The sequence below is a fragment of the Sinohyriopsis cumingii genome, chromosome 12 (genome assembly GCF_028554795.1).
Source record: "Sinohyriopsis cumingii isolate HCF-2022 chromosome 12, ASM2855479v2, whole genome shotgun sequence".
Classification (NCBI taxonomy): Eukaryota; Metazoa; Mollusca; class Bivalvia; order Unionida; family Unionidae; genus Sinohyriopsis; species Sinohyriopsis cumingii.
In genome coordinates, this window is record NC_142972.1 from 98,363,342 (window position 1) to 98,381,140 (window position 17,799).

The 17,799-nt window shown below is 34.6% G+C and overlaps 1 protein-coding gene across 1 annotated transcript in view; it reads left to right on the forward strand.

Moving 5' to 3' along the window:
- The window catches only part of LOC149787057 (uncharacterized), a 70,238-nt gene that overhangs the window by 46,713 nt on the left and 5,726 nt on the right, over nt 1–17,799 (forward strand). The window contains exons 8-9 of the mRNA XM_089976031.1: nt 6,839–6,959; nt 16,874–16,989. Coding sequence (XP_089832157.1) covers nt 6,839–6,959; nt 16,874–16,989 — 237 coding nt within the window. The remainder of the gene's footprint in view (nt 1–6,838; nt 6,960–16,873; nt 16,990–17,799) is intronic.

The following is a 17,799-nucleotide window of genomic DNA, read 5'->3' on the forward strand; positions in this document are numbered from 1 at the left end:
ATTCTCATTAGCACATTGGAGGCAAGTAATCACATGACAAGCATCTTGTATTCATGGATGTTAAATTAGTAGGTATTAAGGGACTAATCAATGACATCTACAAATAATAAGCCACCATGAAAATCTGTGATTTCACAGTATCAGAGACATACTTTGCTGACAGACAAACAAACAAAAGGACAAAAGACTGATTATAATGAATGAATACAAAAAAATATGCAGTAGATTATATGATATATATGAATTCAGTAGATTACCTCCCGCCAGCTGTCATTTAAATCGCTTCTGTCCCCAACCCAACATTAAAATCGCTTCTACCGCCCACTAACCCATAGCTAGAAATTATGTTTAAAAAACTATACTTCTGTAGGGGGAAGTGTTTCTCGATGAAAACACATCTGACGGTGGATCATAAGTTTTTTAAATGCTTCGGTTGTGGGTTGGTTGGATTTGAAAGTGCCTTCCCCCCGAGCGGTATATGTTTCACTGGAATAGCCCTTGTATTAAAGTAACAAAGAATGAAAAATTCTATATAAATTTCTAAACCGGAAGTGTACTGGACCACCAAGAATTGTGGTGTCAAAAACTCCTTCGAATAATTTACAATAGTTCTAGATTAATATGATAGCCACAAAAAGCGCACTATTTGTTTTAACAGTCCAAACAAATGTTTTCCCTCGCAAATAATAACTAAGTGTAAGATAAAACATGTATACAGATTTTATGTTATGACAGGAACATGTGAAAGAAGAATGACTCCAAAAATAGGAACGCATTTTGATAGCTGTGTTCTCTTCTTAAACACATATTCTATTACGAGTATATTTCACAACATACCCCATGTGACAGATCATGCTACTCATTTTAATGTTTCAAAATACCTATTCATGTGACCTAACTCATCCAATAAGAATTATCTTACCTTACCAATCTGTCCAGTGGGAAAAAGGCTCAATCTTGTAAACATGTTTACAAATAATTCCATTATTAGTATCTGTCAAGATGTACGTAAGCATCTGTTTATGGATCCTACGCAAGTTTGCATTCTTTAATATCTTAGAACAGACCCTATGCATGTACACCACAACTAAAGATAAAGCCTTGGCTGTTTTTAGTTTTGTTTCATATCCAGCAAAAATTTTCAAAGGTACTAGCAAGCAAGGTAAATAAACACACAAGAAATTTAATACAAGTATTTCAAAGCCAACAAATACTCATTTTCAAAGAAATAACAATATATACAACAAAATAACAAACATAAATCAGTGTCCCTGATGCGGAAACAAAATGTAAACAAATTTGGCATTTAACAATTTCTATGTTCATAAAAATAAAACAGTCTTAAATATTTCACAGTTAATGGCACATAAAACAAAAAGGTCATTGAGAAACTGATCTACAGCTTCCAGAAACTCTAAAGTTTCTGAGGTCTACCTTTATTGTCATGACGCATATCAAAGACTATAGCAAGATATGGATTTTCAAGCAACCACTTAATTCTATTTTGAACATCCTTTGATACTGCATCATACATAGATGTGGAATTTCAGATGAGAACTGAAAAACAGAATGGAAGACAGAAAGTTGCAACTTGGCAACTGATGCCAGCCTGAGTTGAAACTCTTTGCACATAGCAAGAGTGTGGTACTGTGGAATGTTTTTCTTGATTTCTCGAATGGCTTGGATAGATTTTGCCATGTCAAACAGACCAGAAACTTGGTATAAACCAGACCCGGGTGGAATGAATACAACTCGTAGTTACAAGGGAGGGACAATCCACTAATTTAATGATAACAATCCTTTAGGTCAATTGGCAAATGTTGTTCATTCAAACAAACAACTTAAAACTATTGTCTAAGAGCAAGATTATTTTCAAGACCTTTATAGTGATCAATAATATCACTTGTCTGTCCTTGACACTTCAAAAACTTTACATCTGTGGACTTACCATCAGAGATAAAGCTTGCTGGTTTCATGGAATAATGTATCTCTTTCACATTTGCTAGAGTGTTCTCAAGATGAATGACATATCTCACCAGGTCCTGAGTGGCTGTGTCCAATAAATTTTTTTTTATATTTTTGCAACTTAAAAATTGGGTACAAACAAATTTGATACAAATTTTGGGCATGACTTTTTAATTTGCCATTTGCAAACATAGTACCTGTTTGTATTTCCTCGGGCTGTTGAACTTTCGTGTAAAGTCGGATTTGTAAATAAGGGTCACATACTTTGTACCCATAGTAGAGAAGTTGAGAAGTATGTAAAATATTGCTGGACTTATTGCATTAACTATTTCTTTCCCGGTCATATTTTCCTGGCCAGCTGCAAAAGCCATTTTTTTGACTGATAAGTAGGTAAATTAGGTCATTTTTCAGTAGCCAATACCCTTTACAGCTATTTGGTCAGATACTATTTTGTCAGGGTTAGCATAGTTTCATTGGGACCATTACGATGTCAAATGCATTTGATGATTCTCTGATGGTTTTAATATTTTTTATGGTGAACTTTATAAACGACCCAAAGTTTCTCAATGTTATTACCGCTGGTAAATTCAGCTCTGACAACCCTCAAGATTTTGGCATGAATTTCACAAATCAAGATAACGATTCACAGATTCATGCTGCATGCTAACAAATCATGAATTCTTGAATTCTCAGTTGGATTGAATCATGAATAAAATAACTTTTATCCTGTTAAGTTCAGGTCAAGATAGCAGCAGTGGTCACTGATACCGATAAAGGTCCTGTATTGTTGGTTGCCATGTTAGTAGAACTATATTCAGTTGTTACTGTTTGCCCCGTAGCAAGCATTGTAAAGTATATAATCTCTATTTAGAGGTTTTACAAATACTCATGAAGAAAACCAGGGCCCAACTGATCTTTTATGAAATGGCACTTGCTCATACTCAGAGCAACTTTAATTTTTTTAAAACAGACACTAAATGAAGACAACTTTTTGAAGCGTAGGAATTTTTGAGATATTGAAAGATTAGCGTATATTGTAATTTGCTTTAGTTCATATTTTTCTGTGCATGCGTCAACACCACTAATTAGTAACCATTTGACAATTCATCTTCAAGATTAATACCATTTCATAACTAAGCTACACTACACTTAAAATGTTTTCACCTCCAATAAAAAAGATACGTATTCCTCAAAAGTGAAGCATGGATTGGAGTGCACCAAAAACTGGCCTTGCATTCAGCCATGAAACTTCGATGCACATTATGCTTTTCGTGCAGTAGTGTGCTGCGGATTTTAGAATTGTGAATGTGCGTCAGGACTACGATTTACCTATCCAACTTGCCTATATAATAATATTATTGTATAGTACATGTATGACATATAAATTGTAAGCAACAATATGAGCCCCTGTGGCATGTGGGAGGAGGATTTGAAAAAGCATACTGCAATAGTACAAGTCACATGGGTCATGTATGCACATACAAATTGTTCTTTTAAAATGTAACACTAATTTCTGTAATCAAAGTCTGTGCAGTCCTAATTATTGAATGTTCTACACATTAACTGTCACCCAGACACTTCTAGATAAAAATTATATGTTGCTATGGACTGTTACAATGGTGGCCACGTACTAAACGTGGGTCAAAATAAGAGCGCGTCTAGTGGGTTCGTCATAATCGAGGGTAGTACAATTTGTTTATCAATATGCGTAGCTTTCATTGTGATACCACAGCATGCAACATTCAATCCGGATTGTACTGAATCACGTTGGGTTCATTTTGTCCAAAAATGTCTACTTACATTTTAACATTGATTTTGCCATATGCACCTATTGGGGCATCTAAATAAGGATCGTCTAAAGGAATGTGGATGTGTAAGAATCCAAATGAAGTGAATTCTTGCAACTAAAAGTATGTAGAATCAAAGTCTATCAAATGGCATCCATTACTGAAATAATCAGTGTTGAATGCCTACATGACCCATGTGTCTTGTACTATAGCATATAGATAATGAGAAAATTAAGAACAACACCAGCAGAGTTCAGCTCTTGAGTACTTTAAGCCACCTACTCAAGTACTGCAAGCTACAAATGCTGAAGCATTATTTGTGAGTATTCTTGATGAACATAACCTACCTTGCCAAGTTGGAGATCAACAACAGGGACAATGAAAGAGGATTTCTTATTGTGATGAAAACAAGAAAAACTGTTGTGCCTCCTTAGGTGCTGAAAATTTGCAACAGTTCTTGTCACCAAAATTAAACAGCAGGCAAGAAGCCTGAATTGTTTTGAAAACAAATTTACCATAACCCATTTGAAGAAGTTCTAGACTGCCACAGCACCATATCATGACAAATAGCATGAAATTTTTGTACATCAGTAAATTTTCTGCAAATAAATTTGTACATGTAATCAGTGTAAATAATATATTTTAGTTTTATTTTGGGATTTTTAGTACTCGCCATCAGAGTGGATGTAGCTCTTGTCCTGGTATAATTTTTCACTGATTGTGTTAAAAATTCACTAATTTTTATGCTCCTTTTCATTAATTGCGAATCTGGATAGTTGGCAGCTCTGTTAATTGAGACTCACCTCCATGCAGTTTCGATCACTGAGTTTAGGTGATTTCTGCATGAAGCAAGAAATAATGCACTGTTTATGAATCATTATTGCCCTCATAAACTTATACCTCCATGGATTGACACCTGGCATAATAGCGTTGCGTTGGGCATTCGCAATGCATGTGCATTCAAAACAATGAGAGATGGTCTGGCCCTCCTACTATTGTAAAGCATATTTTTGTATGATGGGTTTATTATCCTTTCGTAAATAAAACTAGCAATCTCCCCTTCCCAATTCAACGTGTTTAGAGTGAAATATTACAAACAACAGTCATGTTGGTATCACTGTCTCTGATTGGTAAGTATTTGATTGAGTGTGATCTTTCTTTCTTAATACTAAAGTACAAAACCGATATGATACAAGAATTAAAATTCCAGAAAATCATGAGTTACCTTGTATGTGTGTTGTGGTAGATCACATCAAAACCTACCCGATGCAGGCATAAAACAGAAATAAACACAGAAGTGACCAAATCTGTATAATTTACAGCCATGAATAGAAATTACAAAAATTAGATTAATTCATGTACCAGGAGTTAGAAAAAATATAGATATACATAACACAGGGCCCACTGAGAATAGTACCTACTATGGCCTGTTGAATAGTACTTAAAATGGTTCAACAAGAATAGTACCAAATATAGCCATTGAGGGTAGTACTGAACATGATCATTGAGAGTAATACCTAATATGGCTAGTGAGAGTAATAACTAATATGGCCATTGAGAGTAGTACATAATATGGCCATTGAGGGTAGTACCTAATATGGCCATTGAGAGTAATACCTAATATGGCCATTGAGAGTAATACCTAATATGGCAATTGAGAGTGATACCTAATATGGCCATTGAGAGTAGTACCTAACATGACCATAGAGAATAATACCTAATATGACCACTTAGACTAGTTCCTAATATGGCCATTGAGAGTAATACCTAATATGGCCATTGATAGTAATACCTAATATGGCCATTGAGAGCAGTACCTAATATGGCCATTGAGAGTAATACCTAATATGACCATTAAGAGTAATGCCTAATATCGAAATTGAGATTAGTACCTAATATGGCAATTGAGAGTAATACCTAATATGGCCATTGAGAATAGTACCTAACATGACCATAGAGAATAATACCTAATATGACCACTTAGACTAGTTCCTAATATGGCCATTGAGAGTAGTACCCAACATTAATCAGATAGGACAGTACCTAATATGGTCAGTTGAGAGTTTTATTTAGTATAGCAATTGAGTGTAGTACCTAATATGGCCATTGAGAGTAGTACCTAATATGATCAGTTGAGAGTAGTATTTAATCTGGTCATTGAGAAAAGTACCTAATATGGCCATTGAGAGTAATACATAACATGGCCATTGAGAATATTTTCGATTATGGCCATTGAGAATAATACATAATAATTCCATTGAGAGTAATACCTAATATGGCCAATTGAGATTAGTATTTAATATGGCCATTGACAGCAGTTCCTTACTTGACCAGTGAAAGTATTATCTAGTATGGCCATTGAGAGTAGTACCTAATATGGGCAATCAACTGAGTGTAAACTTGTTAGAAAACCAATCATCCTGAAACTATAATTAAAGGTTGGGTTGCTTTTGAATGAATTAAGTCTTCTGGTTTGGGTCACATATGTACTTATTAGTACTGAGCCTCATTTTGAATTATAAGCACCACATTATGTAAATCATTGGGTGCTGTGTTGGCTAGCCATCAGGGCAGTTAAAACAGTCAGCCATGTACTCTGAGTGATTTATATTTTCAATGAAAATTGCTACCAGCACTACATGGGTTTTGTGTGGATAAGGCCAAGCACTAAACAAAGGGCTGTACATTGTTTTTATTAAGAGAAAGATCAGTTGCATAATATTGATTGTAGGAACATGGAAACTAGTACTTAAGTTATAAAATGTCTGGCGCAAAAATTGCTTACAGCATAGAGTATTATAATACTCAGTTAACTTTAGTGAAGAAATATAATCAAACTAGTACTTATTGCAAAATTGATGGGAACCAGCAACTATACTGACAGTGTATATTCATTTGACCTTAGCTCTCAAGTCCCCACCATTTAATTATGTGCATTTTAATATGCACGTAAGAAAGAATTGATTAAATTTATGTTCAATTTAATAAATTTTCCAAAGTTTATTTTCCTTTTAAATATTTGGATTTTAACATTATTTACTTAGAGGGGGGATCACTTTTTCTCACACATCTAATATTTTATTCAGATGCATCTGACAGAAAAAGAGAAGAAGGAACTGTTTTGTCTCATTGATTGTGCTATGAAAATTGTTCATCCCCAAGACGTGCCCGTATTTCACAGTCTAGTGCAGGACACACTTCATTCAGGTAGGTTGAAGGAGAAACTTCGATTACATAGATTTAAAGGAGAAATGCTAAATGCTCATATTATTGATTTATTCCTTTGTGCCTGGTTGAAACTTCTGTATCCATATAGCGTGCAGTAATAACTCACCATCAAATACCACTGCTTGGACAGGTTCATATGTCAAATGTTACAGCAGTCTTCTAGCATCAGGAAGGTCCTAAATTTAGGCCCCTTTTCAAACTTTATCTTTCCAGCGATATTTGATGGCAGCATTTAGATCACCCATATACATTTGTTATGCTGAATATGAGTAATTGTCAACCTTGGTAGGGCAGCTTGATCATGATTAATGGAGACACAAAATGAGCGACTATCAGCAAGATAGGTCTGCGTGATCATGATTAATGGAGAATTAGGAAATATGTGGCTATCATCTTTGATAGGTCAAAATAATCATAATAATGCATACATAGGGAATAAGCGACTACATGTATCAACCCTGGTAGGACTGCATGATCATGATTAATGGAGAATGAGGAAATGAGCGACTACATGTATCAACCCTGGTAGGACTGCGTGATCATGATTAATGGAGAATTAGGAAATATGTGACTATCATCTTTGATAGGTCAATGTAATCATAATAATGTAGACATAGGGAATACGCGACTACATGTATCAACCCTGGTAGGACTGCATGATCATGATTAATGGAGAATGAGGAAATGAGTGACTAGGAATGCTGCCAGGACATGTGAAATCGTGCAAACAATTTTTACTTGGAGAGCAATGATGCACTAGAATTCCCGAAAATTAGTTTAAAGTCACACATAAGGGTGTACTCTATGCAGCATACACTTTTTATTTAACTGTTAACCCTTAATGTACTTGTCATGACATAAGTCACGCTGCCAGTAGAGGTATTGTATCACTTGTATTGACATCATTCTCTTTTCAGGCAAATGTTTACACATCTAAGTTATTTTACTTAACAGGAATGGTTGTTAAACTAAATTTGATTGGCATGTTGGTCTCTGGAACTGCCATTCTGCCATAGTTTGATCCTTGCATCAAGGAAGTTTTACAAATGCATGTTTAAAATATGGGCTACCTAGAACATTTATAATGGCTGATTCCCAACATGGTTCATCTTCAGATGAAGATTTTGTTGGTTGGATTATGGCTGATGATAGTAACGATGACAATGATATTTAAAGTTATGAACTGTATCAGTTTATTGGAGCTGACAAAGTGTTAAGGAAGATACCAATAAGTGATTTTGAATCAGAAAATTATGTTGAATACAAGTTTGATGTACATGTTGGCTGTACAAAAACAGACGGCATGCAGGCCAACCCCTCTTTCAAGCAGTTTTTCAAAATTAAATGTAGAAAAGGCAGAATACCAAGCCTACTTAAAATTAGAGTACAATTTTCTCAAACAATTTAGCCCTGCCTGATCTTGTGCTACAGAATGATATAGCCCTATATGGTTTAAAATAAAAAGATTTTAAATGAAATTAAAAAGTAAAGATATTTATTTGATGAAAATATCTCTGTCTTTAATGGACACTGGCATTGATGGACTTAAACCCCTAATATAGCATACCGGTAATGGAGCAAATAAGAAATCTGGCATAATATTCAGCACAACACTGATCGAAGAGGGGGCCCTGAGTGGCCGAGTGGTCTAAAGCGCTTTCCGCTCCGGATCAATGCCATCTCACCTCTGTCTGCGTGGGTTCGAGTTTCGGATTCAGCCAGTGTGGGTATGTGAGAAAGCATACCAGTAGCTTCTCGTGGGTCAGTGGTTCTTTCCGGGGTTTTCCCGGGTTCTTCCTCCACCATTAATACTGGCCGCCATATATAGTCTATCTTGTGCTGAAAAATGGCGTTAAACCCTACAGCAACAACAACAACAACAGCTGATCGAAGAAAGTGAAACTTTTGCAGAGCTTATGCTAATGTAATATCTTATTTTGGAGCAGAGGTGTCCTATGACCTTTGGAAAACTGTATATAAGCTAAACCAGCTATATATAGAACAGCTCATGCGATTTTTCGGAACCCCATGTGTGGTCCTGGGGGTGGAGACAGTGGAGAGGATTGAAAAAACCTCCACCATTTCTCTGCATGTCCTGATGAAGTTGCCACGGTAGCTCGTGGAGAATTGCTCTTTCTTGTGGAGCTGTTGTTGATGACCACTGCAAAGTGGACATGGTTCTATCAAATGGTTTACTGTACAGTCAACCAGCCCCATCAGCAATCAAGCCAAGGCATGGTGGTGATTTGTTGGTATTTATCGCTCCATCATGGAGCTTGCATAGTGAAAGTGGAGCAGATTATGTCCACCACTGCGATGCATGGGATTCCAAAACTCATGTGAGCTGTATTGTATATGCCCCTTCAGACAGCATGCTATGAAAGGGAAATCTAAGCACAGAGCAATATTCATGTACAGATTAGGTGCAGATTAAGCTCAGAAAGAACAACAAATAGAGGTAACATCTTTAAAAGATTTTGATTTCAATCAGGCTCTCAAAAGGGGAGCATGAAGAAAGAGATATGGATATTGAAGAGTTACGTAAATATTGAACAATGACTGTTTTCTCCTCTCCTTCCCTTTTTTAAACTATAGCATCTCTGAGTGGCTCTCAGATTTGTAGGTCTGTATAATGGATACAAAGAGAATGAGCACTAAAAACCTTGGTAGGACTGCATGATCATGATTAATGGAGACTGAGGGAATAAGTGACTACATGTATCAGCTTTGTTACTTCTACATTGTCATGATAAATTGAGACACAGGGAATAAGTGACTGTCAGCCTTGGTAGGTCTGCATGATCATGATTAATGGAGACTGAGGGAATAAGTGATTACATGTATCAGCCTTGTTACATCTACATGGTCATGATAAATTGAGACACAGGGAATAAGTGACAGTCAGCCTTGGTAGGTCTGCATGATCATAATTAATGGAGACACAGAAAATGAGTGCAAGCTTCCTTATGTCTGCAAACTTATAAGTATTGTCGACACAGGTATGCTTAATAAAAGCTAAGAAAATGTGTTGCAGTAACACATACGGTGTACTTTCTTTGTTAATTCAGCCTTTGTATGTCTGCATGGTTATGATTATTGGTGACACAGTGATGCATAAAAAGCTAAGGAAATATGCTGCAATAAAAGGATGGATGGGTATACTTTGTTAGTTCAGATGATAGTATATCCATCCTGAGTTTGGGCCCTGATCATGTTTTGAAAAATAGTAATTTCTAGTTTTCAGTATGGTCTCATAGTGTAATGAAAACACATTTCATAGCATTAAATCTTTGTCTCAAGTTTGTACTGTCCTCAAATATGGATGTGATATTTGCTATATAGTTTTAAGTGCAGCAAGTTTTCTGTTGATTTATTAATGGAACATTGTGATTGATAATATGAGTGCTTAATGTCACATGTAGCATTGGAAAAATGATACAGTTTATTAACTCAGAGATCGAAAAAGTCACAAATGTACTGAATTGGTTATGTCATTCATAGAAGATGGATTCAATTGCCATTGTAAACAATGTCCAACATTCTGTGTCTGTAAGTGCAAGCTACTATCATTCTTTTTTATTGGTCAGTATAATGAGTGATGGTAGACACGTGACCCAAAGCATTTGAGCCTGCTTACTTTGAATGTAGACAACAACAGAAAAATTAACGTATATGAATTTTCTTTCATTTCATTAAAGTCAGGGCATAATTACAGTATTCTGCTCACTTTAGTCCATCCTAGAAATGAAATTATCACCAACTTAAATATATACACCAGTCTTGATCCCTGACCCTAATGAAACTTGTATCTCTTCTCAAAAATGAATATTTTTTCAGAGATAGCTATAATACACAGTTTAATATAGATGAAGATATATAGCTGTCAGATTGACACAAAAGATGATTCCCGTTTTCTGATGTGATCACACAACTACTTTTCACAACACATGACAGTCAACTCACACTGGGAGAAAACTCACAATTGTGGGGGTCATTCCAAGACTACCTCCCGGTTTAATAATATCTCCTGATTTTTGCAGAGAACTCTCGATTATTACATTATATCTGTTGATTTTCATTTCTCCTTAAAAGAATCCTACATAAATAGATATATTTTATGGAATCTACTGTTCTGTTTTATCACCCATGAATATTGTGATGAAATAATTATCACACTACAAAGAATGTTTTTTTTCAGTAAATAGAATGTTAAGTTTATGCATTGTTCACATCAATTTATGATTTATTTTAACCCTACAACAATACTAAAATCAGAAAATAAACCGGAACAATACAATTGTCAACAATTACTTTCAGCCCCCGAAGAATGATCACTGTGAATGCTGTAGCATCTCCATTCCCACCAAAGAAACTAACACGAGTGAACACCAGGCATTACTGTACTGTATAATCAGACATTAATTAAAATGAAAGAAGGAATGAACTAACATATCACACAACTTGTGTGCCCTCAAAAAAACTAATGCATAATAAATATATTATTTAGCAAAAATTGTTAAATACCTTTCTAGTTGAGAGTAAGGAAATAAGTTGTGATATAAAACATGGGAAAAATAGTTGCCACATGTATGGTATCTTGAGACTGCATATTTACAACAAGATAGGGCAGTATTTATTTGCCAAACAGTTGTTGGTGCTTGCATAACACTGTAGATTATGTTGGATTTTTTAAGTTATGTTAGAGGGCCATTCCTTTTCGCGAGATAATTGTAGTGATAAGGATTAACTGTTAATTAGTCACACTGGCTTTCTTGGTTACTTAGGATTAATCTTTAGCTATTGTGCAGTTTTGCCACAGTTGACCAGAATAAGAAAAGAGGACACATCCTCTGGTAATATAAGGCATGTTACAGGGAGAAACAGCTCATCATTTGAGACGTTCACTTGTAATGGACCTGGAAGACCAGTCAATATTTAGTGAAAATGGAGCTTAAGAAATGCTGTGAAAAATCTCACGATTTTAGGTCCCAATCTCCCTTTTTTAATTCAGTCTCCCTATTTGGCTTTTGAAAAGTTGACAGGTATGCCACCATCTAACAAGCAAATTACTTTGACCCTCTGCCCTAATGATAAAAGCCATCTTTATACTTTGATATATTGACAACTTTGAGTTTTGCTGCCAACTTGACGGAGTTACAAGTACAATCAAGATAAGTTGACACATCAATTCATATGATATTCCCTATCTATGCAATTCCTTCCTTGTGAAGTATAGACTGAACAGTCAGTGTAGATACACTCTAATGACCAGTTAAAGTTAGAGTACACCTGGCTATAGACTGCAGAAGTCACTTGACTATTATATACAAGAGATTAAAACAGGAAATTTGCCGGGGGGGGGGGGTATTATGGCCATTGTTAACAAGTGGCTGCTTAGTGAATGTATCATTATGACATGTTTTAACATATTTATCAAAAAAGGTAGGAAATCTATAATAACAAATTCTGTGTGTAAAATTGCCCCAGATTTAGGCATAGCAGTAACCTCCAGAATAAAGTTGGCCCTGTTTATAAATAATTCATAATTCAGGCCATCTGTTCTCAGCTTTTAATTATTTTCTACATAATTTTTCTCATTTTCGTGCTTGATTTTAAGAAGAGGTAGCAGATATTTAAACTTCACTGTATTATGCTTGAAATTAATCATTGTTGCTGAAAGGAATATTTTCATAATCAAAGAAGTTATTCAGAATGCATATAGCTCACTAAATTAAGGAACCTTTCCAATATTGCCACTGCTGAATAACAGTGGCACCATTAATTTTATTTTTCAAAGAATCACAAAGAATTTCATTTATATTATTGTTGATTCAGAGGAATAAAAATGTTATGAACCACAAGTAAAGATCAAAATTCACTGAACTATGTCCTTGAACTTTAAAGTGTCATATTTGGACTTTCATCCATCAATTAGTTTCAAACATTTTTCAGATACTTCACTTGAATAGTTTAAGATGAATTCAATTTTGATACACATGCCTTTTGGCAGAGCCTATGATGCAGTGACCTTGTCTGTCTTTTCATCTGTCAAGTTTTCCTTTTTTGCACAATATTTTCAGATCTACACCACATATCTTTGCTAAAATGAAAGAAGCCTGTTGATTTTGGTTTCAAAAAGTCAGAGTTCAAAGTTACCATGAATGAAAGAAGAAAAAATGGTTTCTGGACAGTAACATTACTTATTCATCAGATGAGGACAAGAGTTTGTAACTGGCTTACACTTGGCTCAAGAAAAAAAGACCATTATTTTGTTGTTTGAAAGATAAAATGTCAGTGTTGCTGTGACTGAACAAAGGCGAATGGCTTCCGCACAATAACATTTGCTCTACATCACATACCTTGATGAAATTTTGACTTCTTAAAAAAAAATCTTCAGGCCAAAACTGCAGCTCAGTATTTATTAAGTGTGCTTTAGGTTGAAATGCTGAATGTCATAAGACATGTTAGTATAGGCTGACTAGCCACATAGCATTTATTAATTGTGCTTTAGGTTGAAATGCTGAATATCATATAACATGTTTGTATGGGTTGACTAGCCACATAACATTTGTTAAGTGTACTTTAGGTTGAAATGCAAAATATCATGTGACATATTTGTATAGGCTGACTAGCCACATGGCATTTATTAAGTGTGCTTTAATTTGAGATGCTGAATGTCGTATGCAATGTTTGTATAGGCTGACTAGTCACATAAAATTTATTAAGTGTGCTTTATTTAGGTTGAAATGCTGAATATCATCACATGTTTGTATAGGCTGACAAGTCACATAGCATTTATTTAGTGTGCTTTAGGTTGAAATGCCGAGTATCATACAATTATTTGTATAGGCTGACTAGCCACATAGCATTTATTATTTATGATAGGCACAATGTTTAATATCATTGATTAGTTAACATTTGGTGTAAGTTTCTGTATTGCATCTGTTCAAAATAGCATTTGCTGTGTATTGACTGTCCAGTTAAACAGTTAACTTATTGCAAGAGATTTCACTGCCATTGAATAATTTCTTAAAGAGGTGAAAGCAAATTTGTTTCAGACATTATCGATGTCAACTTTTTCATAGATTTTGCATCATTGTTTTTTGGTTAACATAATTTTTGCCAAGATAATTCGGTCACATTAATTCTATATTGAACATCTCAGGTCTGTAATTTGTGAAATTTTGAGATTCAACATTAATCTAAAATTTCCGTAATGAGAAAAATCTCCAGATTCACGACCTCCGAACATTGCATATATATTTCTTGCCATTTGATGAAGTGTAACGTTGAAAAGCTCTGTACTTTGTATGTGGTTCATAGTTTAAGTGACATTTTTATTATCAATATCAACACTTTATTCCATCACTATGAAAATATAGTGTGATGTTTAATAAAAAGATTTTTTGAGCAATTTTTGTAATCCATTTGGTCAAATGAAGGTGAAATACACTATTCTTGAGTATAGTGGTTCTCACAATATAATGAAGGTGAAATGCACTTCTTGAATGTAGTGGTTCTCAATTCCAGAAAAGATGAATTACACTATTCTTGAGGGCAGCGATTCTCACAATTCTAGATCAAGGTGAAATACATTATTCTTGAGTGTAGTGGTCCTCACAATTCCAAATGATGGGGAAATATACTGTTCTTCAGTGTAGTGGTCCTCACAATTCCAGATAAATGTGAAATACACTGTTCTCGAGTGTAGTGGTCCTCACAATTCCAGATAAAGGTGATAAACACTATTCGTGAGTGTAATGTTCTCACAATACCAAATGAATGTGAAATACTCTGTTCTCGAGTGTAGTGGTCCTCACAATTCCAGATAAAGGTGATGTACACTTTTCTTGAGTGTAGTGGTTCTCACAATTCTAAATGAAGGTGACATACACTGTTCTTCAGTGTAGTGGTCCCCACAATTCCAGAAAAAGGTGAAATACACTGTTCTTGAGTGTAGTGGTCTTCACAATTCCAGATAAAGGTGATATACACCATTATTGAGTGTAGTGGCTCTCACAATTCCAAAGGAATGTGAAATACTCCGTTCTTGAGTGTAGTGGTCCTCACAATTCCAGATAAAGGTGATATACACTTTTCTTGAGTGCAGTGGTTCTCACAATTCTAAATGAAGGTGAAATACACTGTTCTTGAGTGTAGTGGTCCTCACAATTCCAGATAAAGGTGATATACACTATTCTTGAGTGTAGTGGTTCTCACAATTCCAACTTAAGGTGAAATATACTATTGAATGTAGTATTTCTTACAATTCCAAAATTACTATTTGATGATAAATTCAGAAGTTGAGTACAAATCACAGCGTGAAATAATTTTGTTCAGAATGTCTCACATTGCTATAGCAAACATTTTATAGACCTAATCCCAGTATATAAAAACTGTGTTATTAAATTGGGCTAGAAAGTATAAATTCACCACAGAGTAAGCATATTTCATGTCATCTTTTAAGATTTTTAAATTATTTTTTTAAAATTCTAATTAAAATTATAAAATTTGATCAAATAAATTCAATTTAAATTATAAACTTGTGGTGAGTACTTTTGAGTAACTAATGTGCCCTGCCAATGGATATTGAATTTTGATAAGTTGAATTTGTATTAACACCTATATCTAAGGGATTTCAGAGCAAGTAGATAAGAGCTCTATTCATAATACATTTTCTTTTATGATAATGTCTTTGAAGTATATTTATGGCATTGTTCTTTGGCAAAGCATCTGATTGATTTTTTTTAAAAATTTCAATTTAAATAAAATATCTTTGGAAACCAAATTTGCTAAGGATAGATATTGTGTGAAATCATAAAATAATTAGCAGGTACTTGACAGCTCATCTGCATACCACTTTGAATCCAGCCTATAGACCATGTCATGTACACTGTTACAAAATAATATTTCCTGTTGGTTGTATGTGTTCTGCCATGTCATCTCTCCCTGCATCCATAGATCATCCATTGGTCTATCCAGTCATTTCAGCCAGATAGTTTAAGTTATATATCATGTGCTTTGACCAGACTGTGAGTGACAAGAATTCTATTGATTTTTGGGTCAAAAGTTCAAAGGCCAAGGTCATTGACAAAATGTTGACAAATGGTTTTAAAACAGTAATTTAATTTCTAATTAAAGTAATTTAAGTAATTAAAACCGTAAGTTCTAAATCATGTACACCTTACCAAAATTATGGGATTGTTGCACATGTGATAAGAAAGATTTTGGGTTTGAAAGAGCAGAGATCAAGGATTTTGCAGATTAACTTACATGCCTAAACCTTGTTGGTAGCTTGCACATTGGGCAAGAAATAAACGTTTTTTTTTCCAATTCAAAAAGATCCAAAGTCAAAATCACTGGAACACATTTGAGAGAAAAATGTTCCTGTAAAATTAACCTCAAAATACCACCATACTTTGCAGAGGGCTTGTTAATGTGGACAGAAAATAGGCAACAAATGTTGGGTTCAATGTCAAGAGCATATGTCTCAAATGAACATATTTGGTTTTCCTTCTGACTTCTTTCACCAAATTTCACAAATTGTTTGCCATTTTGACAAGGAGGTTACCTGTTCTTGTGGGGTTAAAGGTTTTATGTAAAGGTAACAAAGATGTATTTGGTCAGCAGCGTCCAAAGTTGGTGATGCCATGCTGGTTCCTATGTAGTGGACTATTTTACATGAGGCAGGTAGTCAAAATGCTTTTTTAACACAAATACTAGCAAGGCATACATGTTGAATTGAATTGCATTAAGTGGATTTACTTAAATTAAACCAGTCCATTATTCCTGGAGTTGATAAATCATTTGTTTTCTTAAAATAGTAATTTAATTTGAGTGAGATATAAAAGAATAGATTGAATCCCTTTGAACATTTATTTCTCTTTTCTCAGTATTACCTGATGCACAATCCCATGATGACATGATGAAGAAGGTCATAGCTGTTCTATTTCCTGATGTCAGGGATTTTAGAGCAGTTCATTCTGATCTGGAAGAGAATAGTTTACCAGTAAGAGACTGTTACAACTTGTCTCACACTTTTCCTTGAAACAAATGTTACATTGGACCTGTCTGTCCGTCAGCCCATCTATATATACTATTTTAATTTCTACACAAAAATACCCTTTCATAACATTGGACTTAAGCCAAATTTGGTGTGCAGCTGGAAATGTTTGAAACCTTGGTAGAGTTCAGTTGTCATCGTTCTTTGTCATCATTTAGCAGAGTTATTCTCCCATGTTGTTAGATTAGTTCATTTTCATTTATGTAATTAACCACCCTTTGTGATTCTTCTAGGTGAGGCCCCCCGACCATCCATCACAATTTCAGTTGATTCCAAAGAACCAAAATTATGTCTTTTAGACAAATGGAGCTGACTCATATTACTATGCCAATAAACTTGAATGTTGACATTGTTTTCTTCAGCTTTAGTGTACACTTATTATACACTTATTATGTCATGTATAGCTATGATACTTAAATAAGTGTTTTCCAAATTAGGTGAAATAACAGAAAAATACACAGATATGAAAATTTATTGCAGTTATCATTAATGGCATTGAAAAAAATTGATTTTTGAACTTAAACAAAATTGTTAGTTTTATGAATACAAGGCCAAGGAGTGTGATTTTTGTTGTTAAAAATCCACACTTTGTAGAAGAGCATTGTCACCGATGGCATAATACTTGCACCTTTTTTCTTTGCTTTTAATCAGTAGCATATAACCATTATTGTGCTGATGTGCCATTAAATGCTAGTACATACATACAGACAGACAGACAGACAGACATGCATGCATACATATATACATATATGCGTA